This window comes from Vollenhovia emeryi, unplaced genomic scaffold (assembly GCF_000949405.1).
Source record: "Vollenhovia emeryi isolate VEMERY1.0 unplaced genomic scaffold, V.emery_V1.0 DF939180.1, whole genome shotgun sequence".
NCBI lineage: Eukaryota > Metazoa > Arthropoda > Insecta > Hymenoptera > Formicidae > Vollenhovia > Vollenhovia emeryi.
In genome coordinates, this window is record NW_011967186.1 from 1104117 (window position 1) to 1121043 (window position 16927).

Here is a 16927-nt window from a genome sequence, read left to right on the forward strand (position 1 = left end):
GATTTGAAGTCTTGAACTCTCGGAATCGTAACTCTCGAAAATTTCGAAAAGTTCTTAGAATGGATGCACTTCCTTTTTTTATTGATTTCACGAATTGCAATTCTTACAATTTTCATTAGCGTAATATATATGTGTATATAGGAACAGGAGTGTGTAGAGACTATAATGTAAAGTTGAATAATATTTCATACACTGCAATGTACAATTTATTTTTCAAACAAATCATAATTTTTTCCTCCAAAACATTATGGATAAAACTTTTATACATTCTTTGCTACGGCGTACTATTTGTGATTATCGCAAAACGCCTAATCTTGCTTAGTGTCTAATTTGGCTGTTGATTTGTTTTTCTGAAACATATAAATGACGAGAGATAAATATAACGTCTGTAAACATGAAAAATTTATGTACCGAATAAAATAAAATTGTTACACAAGCAGGTAAGACAAGAATAGTCAGCAAGAAGTACGAAAGGAAAAAAAAAAGAGCATAGACACCTAAATTTGCTTCCGTCTAAACCAACTTCTCCGCGGGCGTCTGTATTTTTATCTGCCAAAGGGACGGATGGTGTTTCAAGTATCGGTGCAGAGACTTCTTCAGTGTTACGAAATGTTACATGCTTTGTTTTATCTCCACCGATGTTTGCATAAGCTAAATGCACAGTAATTTTTTTAAGAGAAGGAGCTCGTGACAGTATTTCGTAATAATATCACAGCTGCAACGTATAATTATTTTTGCAGCGTGTACTTATTCTCTATTTAGTTTTTGAACAGATTGACTGTGACACTCGGCATTTAAAGGCAGGAAATTCTAATAGCACATCTTTTCCTATAAGCGCTTTCAGAAATAAATGAGAGTTGCATTAAGCAATGCAGGCATAAGGGAGGGACGATGCAAAAGAGAAGTTTCTTCGTTGCATCCTACCTCCTTGTTATCGCTCAAAGATGCGTATGCATTCTGCGCAAAGCTACCAACAGCGGTAGCCGCCGCTGAACCTGTGACAATCATTAAGTCTACAAATTCCGAAAAAGATGTTGGCGCTTTCGGCATTTCCGGCAATGTGATTTGCAGCTGTCGATTGTCACCCGGTTTGACTGAAATTATTTACAATGAACCATCGACATATATCCATGTATTACATCATTCATTGACAATCGCGTCTCGTCCTCGCTCTTTTAAAGGCCAGTTTCAACATATATCTATTGCGTGTGCAAAAACAATTCACTGTCCATTACCACCGTAAATGAAATTGTAGCCGACGTTCGCGTAATGCTTAGCCATGTCGAATCCCTCCTCCGCCTTCTTGGGATAACAGACAGCCGCCATGGAAAGAGCGCCCGCGCTAGAATACACTATCCGTTTGAACCTGCGTCCTCTGAGTCCAAGCACCAGCCCGGCGATTCCACCGATAGCGATAGCGCCCATTCGTGGCATAACGTTACTTTCCTCGCGTAGATAATCTAAAAGAGCTGCAAAAACAAACAGGACAATTACCATCATATAATAAGACAGTTCCAAGAGCACGTTTAAATGTATCTCTGTTTAAAATAATAGATAGAACATGATCAGATTACATTAGATTACATGCAATTTCAATGTAATAAGACCCTTGCTTATTTACATTGTAATCTGATCATATTCTCAGATAGCCAAGCGTGATGTAGCGTATATTGGACGAACTAATGCATCGCATGCGTTATGTATTTGCTGACAACGAAATAAATGCGTTCCGAATGCAGCAACGTGACTGCTTATACATGCAATCAGTTGACAAAACTTGAAGAACAAGCGGTGTGCAATACTAATACGTCATGATGTGTGCAATGAATGACCCGTCGTTCTGTCTTAAGCATCCCAGCCAGCAAAACAGATTGGTAGCAGATTTATCAGAAGCCCACACCAAAACCATAGTCGTCTGAGTCCGCATTTGGCTCTTGTTTTGGCAACAGAGTCTGTAAAACATACGCTGTTACAGATTGTCGGCAGAAATCAAACAGGTCCAGTTATGTGAGCAGATTTTGTTGCATTTCTGGTGACACACTAGCAACACGACGTATGTATCAGTGCCTGCGTGCAATCTGCAGTCTTTCTGCCTTCAAAGCTTGTAGTGGACATTTGACGAAATGCTGACACATTGCAAACAATTTGTCGTTATTGTAATTGGAATTCATACGAGTTCAACTCAACAGACATAATGCCGACTCGCCCTGTTCCAAGTTTGTTACAACTAGTTGGTCCAAGGACTTTTGGCAACGTGTCAGCAAACTCGTAGCATTTGGCTATCTGGCTTCTATCTAGCAAACTTTAAACAGGGATATGCTCGGAGAATTAATGTACACGCTCACATCTGCTGTGTTCAAAACCGATGTCGATGGTATCCGAAACGACGCCGGTGTAACGTTGATACCCCGACGCAGCTGCTTGAATCGACCTGCGAATTTTGGACACGCTCTGCTCCAGGGCCGAGGGCGGGCATTCTGTACTGTTATGTAAAACAAATGACGAGCGTTACGCAAAATACGCGACAGTAATGTAGACTCCCATATGCAGAGTACACGCAATTGCGCTCTGCGTCTCTCTAACGGTTTGTCTTTTTTAATGCGCGAGTCGAGTCTCGCCTGCGACGTAACAGTTGTAATTGGAACTGCCTGCGCTTTACGAGCAAGGAATTGCAAAATATAATGCGACTAGTGTAATAAGTTGAGCTGTACAAATCATGTAGGATTTATGCAACTATGGGTGTATGCGAATGTAAACATTATAGGTAAGAAGAAGACCTTAGTAGGACAATATATTGGGGAAATAATGTGAATCTAGTATTCCCAATACTGGTCCAATATTGTAAGATGGACGCCTTTTCGTAGGGCCAGTTTCACAAACGTTTAACTGCTAACCCATAGTTAATTGATCCTCTGTCTCTTCTTGGATAACAAGATAGAGAAAGATAGGAAGTCGACTGAACTCTGGTTAACAGTTAACCGACGTTTGTGAAACTGGACCTTATTTAGCAACGTTGGTCTAATACTGCATCAATATTAGACCAATATTCTTATTGCATTGTTAAACATTGGCCAATGCACTTCCAATATCAATCTAATATTATATCATTATCGTGCAATATTTACATTTGTTCCCTGGCAAATATTGGCTCTACAATATCGCCCAGAGAACATGCGTGTCTAATGTACCCAACATTGGACCAATATTTAGCCGATGTTCAGCCGCTGGCACTGTGCTGCCAGGGGAATAATTGAACAAGGAATTGGAAGTGTAAAGAGAGAGTAATTAGGATGTCAATTAGGTAAAGCGTACATGGTTAAAAAACTGGCATTACCGGAGGATAGAGGTTGGATAGCTAATGGGGGAGTGTGAAGGTGTGAATGAGCACTGTTTGTAAACCAAGTCCACTTGTTGGCACGTATGCTGAAGTTAAGACAAGCTATTATAATTACTTGCGCTTTACCATGGGCTCTGTTTAGAGTAATCGTCTTCAAAGGAATAAATAGGTAGTTCGGACGGTCTGATCAGCTTCCTGACTCCCGGCTCGTCACTGCGAGGCATCCTGTCTTCCGACGTGCTCGCCGGCTTCAGCACGGGCACCGCGCATAGCCCGCACGGCATCAAGATCTTCTTGAAGAACTTTGACACGTGGAAAGAGAGCGGCGTTCAATATTAGTTTAATCGTCTCTCGTTCGTACGCTCATACGAATTTATATAATATCGCATAATTACCATTTCTCGTGCAAGCTCGGCGCATGAATTACGTGAAAATTTGCGAAATTAAATTACGTCCGTTGTGTCGCGGCTCGTACATCAACGGTTTATACAAAAATCGCCTCAACTTTCGTGAAATTGTCAACCGATCTGTCAGCAGAAGACGTGAACTCTAACCACACTTTACTGTACATACTAGTGGATGAAAGCAGAGGTGACTCAGTATCTAGAGCCGCGTTCCATCTGCCGCTCCGATTCAAATCAAATTTTGGCGATGTGATAAAGTCTCTTTCACCGCGAACGTTTTTCGGAGGACTATACAGATTTTCGTCGGATCGCGGTTTCTCCGTCGTCGAGATTATTTCGTACTCACTTTGTAGACCCGCGGAAATGTCTGTCTCGTCGCGAAAATATGTACGCGCTTCAAAAATAGAAAAAAAAAATCTTAAGCGTGCAATCGCACCAAGGGAAAACTCGCGCCTAATTTTGCATGAATTAGTACAAGAGATTTGAACTGCCGTCTGCAAAAATTTTCCACGCAAACAAAAGACAAGGGAGACTTTCCCTTGGCCAAATTTGCGTAGATGTGCAAGTTAACTTTTCTCGCAATTGTGCGAATTTTAAGTTTGCATTTCGACACTCGCAAAGTATTGTCTTACAATTAGCCGTGACACTTCTGGAAACGCTACTTCTCAAAAATATGTAATTTTCATTCATAACGAGATCGTATATGAATCAAAGAAGGCGAGTTCTCTCCGCGTTTACGAAGAGCCTTACGCCAGTTTTTTTTTTTTAAAGATCAGTAATCATAGCCTTTTTCTCGTACTTTAATGCCGGTTCTACCCAGCTCTACCAAGGAACCTGGCTGATACTCGTCGCAACGATGAACGGGTTCTCTGCAAGTTATGTCTTTACCGAAAACGTTCCCGATAGTGAATTCCAGGATCTTGTGCACAACATCGTTCATACTGTCGTATCTTACGAAAGGTCGCGACTCCCGTGCTTTCACTCTGAAGTTTAAACATTTCAGCCTCGTTTCTTTTTCATCGAATTGCGCCGAATTCACAGCGCATCATGGAACTACGATCGAAGAACGTGGGCCTAACACAAGTAATTTAATTCTGGGTACACGATACACACCTAATGTTTCAGTTATAGCATTTTATCTGAGAATTTATTGTAACAAATAATACAGCGGTAACTTTTTCTTATGAATTGGTATTGGCGTTAGGTCCACGTCGGCGGCCGAAGGTCTGGACGACATTGACGAACCTACGGTTGTATTGGATACGTCGCTTAGCACGCCCCGTCTTCTTTTTGCTCTTCTCTTGCTTTTCAACCTAATAACATATATTAATATTAGTAAAAGTTGCACATTTTACGTATGCATATACAACTGAAGTTTTCAAAATGTATCTTCTTTAAAGCAGCTACACAATGCATTTATATAATTAAGAATTTTCCTATTTTACAAACTCGGGCCGCGGTCTGATTCGCGCTTACAGCGCTGTAAGCATCGTTCTATCTTCGTTAAACATTTTAGAACGAAGACAGATTGATGCTTACAGCGCTGCGAGCGTGAACCGGACCGCGGCGTCGGAAGATAAATTCAAATGAAATAATCAGGAATGGAGAGCATCTCCGTACCTTTGGTGTCTGGGCCTTTACTTTGCCAGCGCGCGCCAAAGAACCGTGCACTTTTCCTAAAGAAATGAGAAGAAAGAGACAGTTATTCAGCAGTCAATCTAGTCTCTTGCGCTTTATAGCTTCGCGACAAACGCATCACTCGAAGATCAAAGTACTCTTCTCAAATAGAGGAAAGTCCCCTATTGTGAGATAGGATTCTAACAGGGGACAGTGGGGTTTCTGTTAAATTAAGACGTCACCAGTTGATTTCACCATAAATTTATTGCTCTTGGAGGAGCAAAATCTGTTTAGCGGAAAATTCATTGTTAGATCGTGTAATCGTTGCGAAAAAAGATTTGCGATTGAATTTGGGTGTTGAAAACCTGCTATCTCATATTAGAAGCCTATCTCATAACAGAGAACGGACTTTCCTCTACGTACGAAACAAATATGGATTAGCAGTTCTGATTCAGGGTGTCCAGCAAACTCAATGAAAAAATCAAGTAAATGTTAAGTGACGAAGTCCTTGAAACATTTTTTTCAGGGCACAAAAGTCCGGAATTTAAAAAGGTAAAAATTTAAATTTAAGCAATTGTACCATCTACGTATAATACATTGTGTGGCAGGAACGAACATAGCATTACAAACCATTCGAACCATTTGTGATACCGTACGTAATCATATATGATGCTTTCGTTTTGCTCAACTGCATTTTGTTTGCAACTTGCTACATTATGCGAACCCACTCACCTCCCCGCAAGGGTACGATCAACTCGAGCACATCCAACGGCAGTTCGCTCACGCAATAGTCGTCGTCTAACAAAGCTCCATTGCAATAAAGGTGGAACTCATCCTCGATGCCTTGCGCACTCGCAAGCTTTTCCTGCAAACGATCGAGACAACTTAGTATGTTTTGAACGTTTTTTCGAGATCCCTTATCGTGTAATCCTTCCGCTGAAAGATCATTCGTGGAAATAACGGTGTAGTAAATTATTCAAAGTGAGAGTTAAAGACAACTTTCTCTTTCAGTTAAATTTACGCCTTGTTCTCACATTAGTGCTCGTTCTAGCATTATAAAGAAAAACAAACGCCAGATTATCATCTTAATGCCATTACCCTCGGGAGCAAGTATTGCGTGTCAAGTTTAAGACACGCGCTGTAAAAATATTATTGTAAAAAAATTATAGCCAATACCTTTATGGATTGTATCTTCTCATTATCCTCGCAAGCGACGATAGTCGTTTGCTGTCCGCGAATCTGCAGCTGCATGGCGCTTGTATGACTGTGGTACTTCCTGGGGTATATATATACCAAAAGCCCTGCGACACACAAGCACCGAGTAAGGATTGCTATTTTAATGCGTGGAGTAAGGGGCCGTCTTTTCTTCTTGGCCTTGTCTTCCGCCGCAGGTCAACATCGGTGGAGCAAGCCTGGGGCGAAGGGCAGGAGTAAGGAAATAAGTCAATTTTACTTCTTACTCTCACTCGAGCTCTCGGGCCCGGTCTACAATGAGCCGTTAGTCGGAACTGTGTGTCAAACCCTTTTCTTTCTGGGTGAAAGAAAAAGGACAGGCATATAGTCCTGATTTCCGACTAACAACTCATTGTAGACCGGACCTTAAAAATTATGCCCAGTATTTTAGCTTCCTTACACCAAAAGCTAAAAGTTATGGCTTATTCTTACTCCTTGCGCCAGGCTTACTCCACGTCTCGTAGACGCATTAAGCTGAGTATACATCTACGAACACCGAACGAACAATACGGTTACGATAGATGATGGTATTGCTATATATGTAATACTTGGAGTATTACATATGTAGGTATTGCGAAAAGGAGCGAACAGCAGCGAATCGAACATTCTGTTTGCATTTGCTTCGGCGTATACATCTGCCGAGTTAACAACATCAAACGTTCGCGTTCGTTTCGTAAATGTATACCCAGCTTTATATTCAGCTGAAAGGAAATCCGCGTAAATGGCGGAGGCTTGGCACGGCACGCAGGCGTGTTCTTAGGTTAAGAGTACCACGGACATACGCTGAACGCTTTCAAATTACAAGATCTCTGACGCGAAGCGCTTAACAACGGGCCGTTAATGTGCGGCGATCGCTGGAGCACCGCGTCAACTCCTCTCTCGTCGTTTCGCGGCACGATATCGTGCGGCAAACGTAAATCGCACTTACCTCGCCGATACGCACGCGACGGAATCCAACAACGGAGAGAAGTTTCTGCGAGTTTCCGCGTAGCCAACGTGTCTCTTGAATGCAGCCGACAGTTGGCGCCAGTGGCGTCCGAAGGCCGCGCGTGCGAGAACCAATCGCACGTCGCGCCTTCCGAAAGCTGAGCGTCGATTGGTCGCCGGGGGACTTCGGCGCGTCCCGAAACTCATCGAGGAAGGGTCGCGAAAAAGTCCCTCGAGGTCGACGTCCCGTGTTGCGCGGAATACGCGGAATAGCGGAATCAGCGGATCGCCAATCACAAGATCGTTTCGACGGAATTTTTGAAAGGGCTCTATCGGAATGTTCTTGCGACTGGCGATCCGCGTATTCCGCTCCATAGGACGTCGGCCTGGGCTGCTTTTGCGAGAAGATGAAAATGATCCAGATTGAAATGACTCTGTGCTAGGATTGGTCAAATCTGGAATTTCATTGAATAAAATTTCAATGTGATGCTATGGAATTTCAGATTTGACCAATCGTAGCACAGGGACATTTTAATCTGGATCATTGGCCGCGTTCAGCAGACACAACTGTTGAGTAAGCGCTCAGTATGATTGGTTAGTACTTTTAGATCCAGCCAATCATATTAAAAAATCGCTCAGCGCTCACTCGCGAAAGCAGCCCTGATACGCTCAAATCTAGAGACCCTCTAATCAGAGTCTGGACTTGTGGTATCCAGATTCTGATTGGTTCGTCATGTTTTTGATTCTCCCACTGAATTTTGAATTGACAATTTTAAGCCACTTTTACAGTTTTAGAAACGACAGGTTATCGTGATTGATTTTTATTATTTTAATGCGTATCCCTTTGTCGAGGTGTTATTGCAAAATGGTGCTGCACATCCACTCATTTTTGCAATAAACAGCAAAGTTATACTATCATCAAACTTCGTGCGATGTGCGGTTATATTTTAGAATGATTTTAGATTACGTCTCGATCTGATGGCAGCTTAAAGAGAAAGTGAGATATTCGTACTGCTCTCTCTCTCTCCCCCCTCCCCCCCCCGTTGGATTTGACTAAACATGGCGGACAACTCTGTTGGCCAGACTCTGATTAGAGGGTCTCTATTCAATTCCGGCCTTCTGCGAGCATGAAACTTTCTGTAGCGCGTAAATTCGCGAAAAGCGAAAAATGTTATTAACGAATTTAATATTGGTCGATAAAATTTTTCACTCTTTTCACGAGTTCACTACCTAGAGGAATAGATTCACGATCGGGCCGCTGTTGGTATCTCATGGCGAAGGCACTAGACACTACCCGTAAATTTTGATTCTCTCCGGCTTGCTCCGGCTCCGGATGCGTCGTATCGCGACGGGGATTGACTGCTGCTAGTGCGAAATTAAACTAATTAACATCGGGAAAATGTCGGTTAAGATAAGCGTGACTGGCTCGCCGTCAGTAGAATTGAGCTCCTATCGCGATCAACATTTTAAGGTTCTTTTTTTACAGTTAACCTTAAACTGTCCAACGAGTAATCTCAATCTTCTTGTGATTTTCGCTCGTTTTCTTTTACGCCGTTTGTCATTTTTAATTCCAATCGTCGTCATTACGTATCTTGCCATAGTCAACACTCGAGAGAACAGAGACTGTGCTTGATTAGAAGTGATCGGCGTGATTGCCCGCGATCGTGCGTTTCTGACCCGAGCAGTCTTCAGTTTTGTTAACATCCTTCTTCTTTCTGTTTTCGTACGCAGGGCACGAGGGCCGAGCAGGATAGACTCTTAAGGAACTCCTGTACCTTGTACGTGGGCAACCTGTCCTTTTACACCACCGAGGAACAGATATTCGAGTTGTTTTCCAAATGCGGCGACATCAGGCGCATCATTATGGGTCTGGACAAGTACAAGAAGACACCGTGCGGCTTCTGCTTCGTCGAGTATTATCAGAGGGCGAACGCCGAGAATTGCATGAGATACGTAAATGGTACTCGCCTGGACGACAGAATAATCAGGACGGACTGGGACGCTGGGTTCATCGAAGGCAGACAGTACGGCCGCGGCAAGACTGGGGGACAAGTAATTGTCTTTGACATCTACGATTTTTTTACGCCTCGCGCGATCTCGCTGGCTCGCGGCAACGAGACGCACGTGGCGTTATGTAATGCATTCCTATTATTTTCTAGGTGAGGGATGAATATCGATCGGACTTCGACAGCGGACGGGGTGGTTACGGTAAGATAATACAACAAAAAGTTACGCCTCTCGACGGTGGATTCGGTCGGTGAAACGTTGTGTGAATGGTCGTACATGTGCGCGAGTGTTCAACCTGTCTCATGAATTATTTATATGTGACTGAGGTAATCGTAAGTGTAAATATGACATTTAAATAATAAGCTTATGTACCAAGCGGCGATGAATGCAGAGATCGATTCGTATGTACGTTAATGAATTTCGAAGCTTTCGACAAACGTGTCTTACGTTGTAACATTGGAGCCGAGGAAATTATAGATTAGAAATTTGATTAACTTTTGGACATATTCACAAATTCTGTTATTCACTGAAGAGATCAATGTATCGATATACGAGAGAAATAGAGCATTTTCTATTGAATAAATAAATGTCATTTTTTATACTTCGAATAAACGTGTCGTACGTTACGTTGGAACCATAGACATAATATATCTAGACCGAGCATTGAGCAGTGGGGGTGGAGGTTTACGTTGAAAAGGACTAACTCTGTTTTGGGCTATTTCGTTCTCTTGTTATATGCGAACGAGAGAGGACGAAGTAGCACAAAACAGTTTGTCCTTTTCTACGTGAACCCCCACTGCTCAAATAAAGGCAAACGCTCGGCCCAGATATATTATGTCTATGATTGGAACCGAGGAAATTGCAGATTGGAAATTTGATCAACGTGTGAAGATATTCACAAATTCTTTTGTTATTCACTGAAGAAATTAATGCAACGAAATACGAGGGAAATAAAGCCTTTTTTTCTACCGAGTAAACGGATGCCACTTTCTTATCAATTTAACATTTTTCGTATACACGGTTATATAAATATCACGCGAGTATTGGTAGATAATATGTACATGCTATTAAAATATGCATCTTCGAGACTTGAGCTCGCATGCTAATGCTTGTTCTATTTCTTTTTTGAATTAGATTTCGATCGCGAGATAGTGGCTGCAGTATTGTCGTCGCTATTTTTCTGAGACAATTTTTGTTTGATCAAACTCATAAAATCTGTGTCACTTCCGCTGCGGTTTCTCAAATTATTTTGGACCTCTAGACCTCTGCGAGTAATTCTCGAAGATGTACGTTTTTCGCTATCTTTCAAATTGGCAACGTTACTTTCGTGCTTCAAGGCATCGTTAATTACAATATCGCAACTTCCTTCGTCTCTTCCGTGAATATCAGAGGTTTCTTCAGTTTCTGGTCTGTGAATCATTTCGTCATCGGCGTCTGCATGCGTTTCTTTCGCGTTTCTTTCAGTTTCCTCTGCAGTCTCGTCGAACGATATCGGACTCTCAATGTCTGGACTGCACGTTTCTTTGTCGGGAGACGCATTCTCGTCTCCGTCACACTTTTCGCGATTTGCTTTTTCTACTAGAAATTCTGCCGTGCGTATCGCAGCGATATTTTCCTCCGATGTATCCAGACCGAGCGTGTTCTTGTTAACAACTCTGCCTCCGTGTAGAAAAGTCGACATGTTCTTGCGCCGCCACATCTTGGAGGTACTGGGTACGATCTGCTTGCCTCCCTCGAAGCAGAATTCCCTCGCGTCGACATCGGCGATCTCGCCCTTCAGGTATTGTAGATACTTCTTCAAGGACGTGTAAAAGTGCAACTTGTCCACCATTCGGGGGAAATTGGCGCATCGCGCGCTGCTGGACGGCGTCACCCAGACCACGGTGCCGCCGATGCGCTCCGGTTGTAATCCAAAGTGAAACTTGGACTTGGTGGTGATGCGAGCGAACACCTCGTAGATGCATTTGCCGTTGAACACCGCGATTCTGGGCTTATACAGTCTCAGCTTCTCCTCCACCACCTTGGCGCCTTCCTTGAGCTCCGTTCGCTTCAGCTCCGCCGCGGACCTCGTGGGACGTGTCACGACGTTCGTCAGACCGATGCTGTATTGCAGGAGCTTGTGATCCTCCTCGAAGCTGACGAATCTCGGTGTCAGGCCGGACTCGTGCAGGAGCTTGTAGAAGTGATTACCGGGACCGGCGTAATACCTGCCGCGGTGCGCCGCCATTAAACTGGGATTGATCCCGACGAACACTATGTCCAGATTCGCCTCCAGATAATCCTCCAACGTGTACCTCTGCACCTCCTCCTCCGACAAGCCATCGAATCGGTCCACCTTTTTCTTGGGTCGCTCCGAGACCTCCGACGGCCTTTTCTTGAGCTTGTTCAAGTCGAGAGGTGGCATGGCATCCGCGCAGCGAGACGATACATGCAGAAATCGATCTGTAAATTTCCGACGTACCGAGGTTTGAATACAAACATTGTTTTGCGTAGCAAATCAAGTATTGCGTTACTTTAAAAGGCTCGAATCTTTATTAATAAAATTCGGGGCAGAAGTTGCGCATTTATTCTTAGTAATCGAAGTAATCGCTGTTCAGTTTCGCTGTCTTTAATTCAAAAGGCATTGCTTCGATCTTGTTCAACAAAAGTTTACTGGCTCTACAAAGAAACGAATATTCTTGATAAACGAATGAGATAAACGTGCGGTAAATAGCCTCCGATATCAATCTTTTTGACACTTACGTATTTTACGTATTTTGAAAAAACTGCCGCTTCATGTTTTTCGTAATCTCGCTCGAACACGGTAAGCTTCGTCTCGCACGCTCAATATTTTGTTAGAACACATGTAAACACCAGGCCGACAAGCGAGAGAGCGCCCTCCTTTCAGGAATTTTAAAAAATTCGGCGTCGATAATGTCCGAACTTGTTATCGACATTACCAACTTTCAGTAAAAGAGGAAACTACTCATTAATTTGTTACCGTTAATTTAATATTCAATAAAATTACCTACTTTACTAAAATAACGGCGATGTAGAGAATATTTGTCATTATTCTCTGCTTTGATTAAAAGCACATAGTATTCTAAAGCAGAGAATTTGTGTCATTATTCTCTGCTTTAATCAAAAGCACAAACTATTCTAAAGCAAAGAATACATATTTGTCATTTTTCTCAATTTTAATGAAGTGCACAAACTATTTTGTAAAAATTCACGTAATTTCATATTCATTATAAAACAAAAATTTAAGCTGTCGATATATTAAAAAAATTATCATTATCTTGCTGACATCGAAAAAGTTTAAAAATTAATTATAAATAAATGGTACTTGAGCGACGGTGTTTGTTCTCAGAATATATTTTACGCATAAAAACACATTCTGACAAATTTACAAATAATCGAAGGTGAAAGCGGCGGCCCATAACTGTTAAAAAAATATATCCATTGAGCTCGGCGATAGCTGTCCTTGTCGCCCCATATCTGGTTTGTTTTTCTGGCAAACGGAGTTAATTGGCAAGGGGAAGCACGTGTTACCTTGGGGACGAAACAACACCATGGAAAGGTTTCACAGGTCTCCGTGAATCACTTTTCGCCGAAACTTTCCTCGTTCGACTTGCGGCGAGCTAATCTGAACCGGTCCTTCGCCTTCGAGCGAAGTCGCGAATTTGCGGCATGGCGAGGACGGAAACGGACGTAAATTGCGCACGGTTTCCTCCCACGAGGTTCACGTTGCACGAGTGGCATCTCGACAATCAGTTCAGGTACCGGCAAGTCATGCGTGCGAATATTACACGAAATCACGGGAAACCGAGACCGAAACTACCCAGGTTCTCCAAGTACGAGACTCGTCGGCGAGCTGCGCCAAGACTCGCTCTATCCCGCCCAGATTGCACAGGACGCACCTATGAACATGTTAAGAATATTCTTCAAGAAATATTTGGAACATTTCATAGGTCACTCTATATATTTACCCAGTGGGAATGGCGAAACGGTATCGAATCGACATCGATCGACGAGTAATTTCTCGCTTGGTGCTAAGCTCAATGAATGTTAAAACTGTTAATCTGAACGAACGTTCCAAAGGCATTCTCGATGAATATTCGAAAAACGTTCTTCTTTGTTATAAATATATGATTTCTAATTGTAACAATCTATACATATTTATCGAATATTCTGAAATTAAGAATATTCGCACTCCAGAAGAATATTCCTACAACTATGTGTGCTATCTGGGCGGATGCGTAAATTACGGAGAAAGCTGATGAGGGGTTTTATCGGGGAACCGGGCGTGCGTGCATCCGCACCGCGGAGAGCCCAGTCCTTTTCTTTCTTTCGTATACAAGTTGATATTTGATTGTAAACTTGGACGAGTCCAGGTATCGATGTTCCGAGGCGCAGCGGGAATTGTCGGATCGGCTCTTGGCCGATGCGACGCTCGCGCGCGAATCGGCCAAGGAGATCGTGAGGGCGAACAAGGAGGAGACGGATCATCGATTGCTGGAGAAGCTCAACGACGTTGAATTTCGCAAGGAGGAACTGCTGCGGATAAGGAAGGAGAGCGTCCTGGAGATCGACGCGCTGTCCGTGTACGAGGACAGGATCGCGGACGTGCTCAAGTCCGTGAATAGAAACGCTCTCGCGATCTGCGAGAAGTGTCTTGTTGCCAGGTCATTAAAGGTTTCTTGCTCTCCGGACTGCGATTTGTAGTTGCGCAAGGTCCACTTTCTCCAAAAGTTAATATACCAAAACGACGTCGCAGGGAACGTAGACTGGGCATCGACCTGGTCCACGACGACGTCGAGAGGAGCCTGTTCCGGGAGCGCGAGGTGATACAGGAAGCGGAGGATTTGCTGGGTGGAATCACGAAGGAGGCTCGCGAGCGGATCCGCAGATTGAAGGCCACGTTGTATCACATCGATCGCGATCTCGAGAATAAGGACAGCAATTTATGTATCGATCGGCGCAACGTGACTCTAAAGGAGACCGATTTCAATCTGAGTGACTACCACGGTACCTGGTGTCTCGACAAATCGTGCGTAACGTTAGAGAGAGAAAGAGAGAGTGTGTCAAATATTTGTACAATTTGCATACATTATACACGTTGAAGTAGGCAGCGTAAAACACTTATATCCGTATTCATAGTCGTTCCTCAATTCTCAAGGGTAGTTTGTCTTTGTCTCGCGTATGGTAAAACGTAGTAGCGAGACAAAGACAGACTAACCTTGAGAATTGAGGAACGACTACGGATATTAATCTCTAGCCCCGACTATGTTGCGTCATGATCTCAGAGAGCGGTAGACATAGATGCTTCTTTCTACGCTTTGTACGTTACAGTAAATTCGGTCTTTGTTTTTGTTCGATAACACATATCCAAGAGGATATTTAAAAAAAGAGAGATGTCTGTGCAAGATGAACTTAGCAACTGCCTCAACAATTATAGAGGAAAGTCCTCTATTGTGGGATAGAATAGCGGAGCTTCTGCTAAATCAATAGGCATCATCTGTTGGTGCCACCATGAATTTATTGCCCTTGGAGTGAATTCTGTTTAGTGGAAAATTGATTGTTAGATCGTGTAAGCGTTGCGAAAAAAGATTGAAAGATTTGGACGTTGAACACCTACTATCTCATATTAGAATCCTATCTCATAATAGAGGACTTTCCTCTACATCTCTAATCGTAATTGCATATTCAAGAATATCGAAGTCATCTACTGTTAAACACAGGGTGGCGTTGAACGAATGGGAACTGCAGACGAATAGCAACGTTATCGATGCGAATAGAGAAGTGAATGGCGCAAAGCAGCTACGCTGTCACATCGATACGGTAATTAAGCAAACGATCGACGACTTGGATAGACAGAAGAACGCCACTAACGAAGCTTTCAGGCAGCGTATCGAGCAGACCCGAGAAGCCAAAACCAAATTGGAACTTCAGCACTCGGAGGTGCGTGGGAAATGATTAGGACGATTTTCACGCTGAGACAAAAGAGTGTCGAATCAAGAAATATTTCTTGATTGCGGATCTCCGCTTTCAAAATTCTGAAGGAATTTTTGATTCATTTTTGGTAGAAGAAGTTCATAACAGCCAAAAGCAATTGCGCTGAAATCTTTTATTCCGTGTCCTTAACTTCAGAGTTTCATCATTACTTACTTATCGGTTTCATTGCGATTCTCTTCGTAGATAATAAAACAAATTGCCGCCATGTTGAGCAATATCACGCATATGAAAAAGTCCATAGCTGATAAAGACGGATACATGGCCCTGGCTCACACGAGGCTAAATAATCGTTGTCAACGTCCAGGAATCGAACTTACTCAGGACCTGGTCGAAGCCAATCTCGTGAAGGAGATACACGAATTACGGAATGTCGCGGCAAATCTCCAACGAATGCTTTACGAGGTTCGTGACGTCCGTCTCGCGGTTTGCCGTACCGAGACCTAACTGTATGAATTTCGACATTTGCAACATATTTGATAAGCTTTGCGCAAGGAGTAATCTTTCGTTGTTACGAGACACGAGTACGTGTTACAGGCAGAGGCATCGCTGCGCTACTTGCTCAAGACGCAGATTCAACTCGAAGAGGACATCAACGTGAAGACGAATACTTTGAAAATTGACGAGGTCGAATGCATGACTTTACGTCAGAGTATAAATTATCATGCCTATTAAGGAGCTAACATCTAGGCATCTATAAGCTTTGTACTCGCAATATTTGCGTCTTTTCATCCCAAGTGTGATGCACTTTCTAGCCATCAAGATTTTTTATGCCACATAAATTTGCAAATACGTGAAAAGGATACGCGATCAAATTAAAAGCATGACAAATAAAATTCCCGGGGCTCCTCACCGCAGCTAAACCACAATTAGTGTGACGTTGTACGTGGAATTTTTTTTATACCGACAAGAACTTAGTTCATATCAGTTTCTAACATAATTAAGCCACGTAGCTTGCTAGCCTATTTGCATTTCTGAAGCTATTAAAAGATTTCTTATCACGCTAGTTCTGACAATATAAAGTTTATCTTGCAAAAAATTCCATGTATGAATATTCTAATGATGCGGTAGAGATGAATTTGTGGATACTCCGCGAAAGAGAACAAGAAGACAAAAGTTATTACGAAATGGGGTCGTGTACCATCGACACTTCTCGCGCTTCTTGTCGGTGCAGCCGCAGTCACGCGTACTTGCAATCTCTCCTTTCCCTCTCCTCGTCGGAATAAAGCGAAAACTATGGCGAATAAGCGAATAGACGGTTTCAAGAACCGGTACACGCACGTGAAACGAGGGAGGGAGGACGCTTTCATGAGCGGCATAACCGACTTGCCGTTGCTATTTCATTTTAGTCCGCGCGCTAACAGGAATCGAATCGGTCAGCGGATGTGCACAGGTACACCTGTTCCGTTGG

At 43.0% G+C, this 16927-nt stretch overlaps 4 protein-coding genes and 1 pseudogene across 6 annotated transcripts; 2 read left to right on the top strand and 3 right to left on the bottom strand.

The window, feature by feature from the left end:
• Positions 1 to 64: 64 nt before the first annotated feature.
• LOC105563159 (MICOS complex subunit Mic27) lies at positions 65 to 3918 on the bottom strand. 3 transcript variants are annotated; one of them, XM_012014527.1, is made up of 6 exons: positions 3733 to 3918; positions 3464 to 3639; positions 2346 to 2482; positions 1236 to 1469; positions 498 to 651; positions 65 to 350 (listed from the first exon to the last, which is right to left on the bottom strand). In XM_012014527.1, exons 1-6 carry the CDS (start codon positions 3733 to 3735, stop codon positions 326 to 328), a joined length of 729 nt encoding a protein of 242 aa, XP_011869917.1. In that variant the 5' UTR covers positions 3736 to 3918; the 3' UTR covers positions 65 to 325. The 3 variants fall into 3 exon arrangements, with proteins under 3 accessions (XP_011869917.1, XP_011869915.1, XP_011869916.1); XM_012014525.1 differs by lacking the exon at positions 498 to 651 and adding an exon at positions 925 to 1094 and having other exon boundaries at positions 3733 to 3916; XM_012014526.1 differs by lacking the exon at positions 65 to 350 and adding an exon at positions 925 to 1094 and having other exon boundaries at positions 526 to 651.
• A 942-nt stretch (positions 3919 to 4860) lies between these two features.
• On the bottom strand, positions 4861 to 7611 carry LOC105563163. Its single transcript, XM_012014533.1, has 5 exons — positions 7520 to 7611; positions 6535 to 6659; positions 6091 to 6223; positions 5362 to 5417; positions 4861 to 5054 (listed from the first exon to the last, which is right to left on the bottom strand). The coding sequence occupies exons 2-5, from the start codon at positions 6607 to 6609 to the stop codon at positions 4923 to 4925; spliced, it is 396 nt and encodes a 131-aa protein (XP_011869923.1). The 5' UTR covers positions 6610 to 6659; positions 7520 to 7611; the 3' UTR covers positions 4861 to 4922.
• Positions 7612 to 8628: 1017 nt separating this feature from the next.
• Positions 8629 to 10108, top strand: LOC105563164 (nuclear cap-binding protein subunit 2). Its single transcript, XM_012014534.1, has 3 exons — positions 8629 to 8989; positions 9250 to 9570; positions 9678 to 10108. The coding sequence occupies exons 1-3, from the start codon at positions 8918 to 8920 to the stop codon at positions 9777 to 9779; spliced, it is 495 nt and encodes a 164-aa protein (XP_011869924.1). The 5' UTR covers positions 8629 to 8917; the 3' UTR covers positions 9780 to 10108.
• Positions 10109 to 10417: 309 nt separating this feature from the next.
• Positions 10418 to 12504, bottom strand: LOC105563165 (annotated as a pseudogene).
• Positions 12505 to 13062: 558 nt separating this feature from the next.
• Positions 13063 to 16925, top strand: LOC105563167 (tektin-1). Its single transcript, XM_012014536.1, has 6 exons — positions 13063 to 13283; positions 13899 to 14189; positions 14282 to 14554; positions 15246 to 15465; positions 15703 to 15921; positions 16054 to 16925. The coding sequence occupies exons 1-6, from the start codon at positions 13195 to 13197 to the stop codon at positions 16189 to 16191; spliced, it is 1230 nt and encodes a 409-aa protein (XP_011869926.1). The 5' UTR covers positions 13063 to 13194; the 3' UTR covers positions 16192 to 16925.
• The last annotated feature ends 2 nt before the right edge of the window (positions 16926 to 16927 follow it).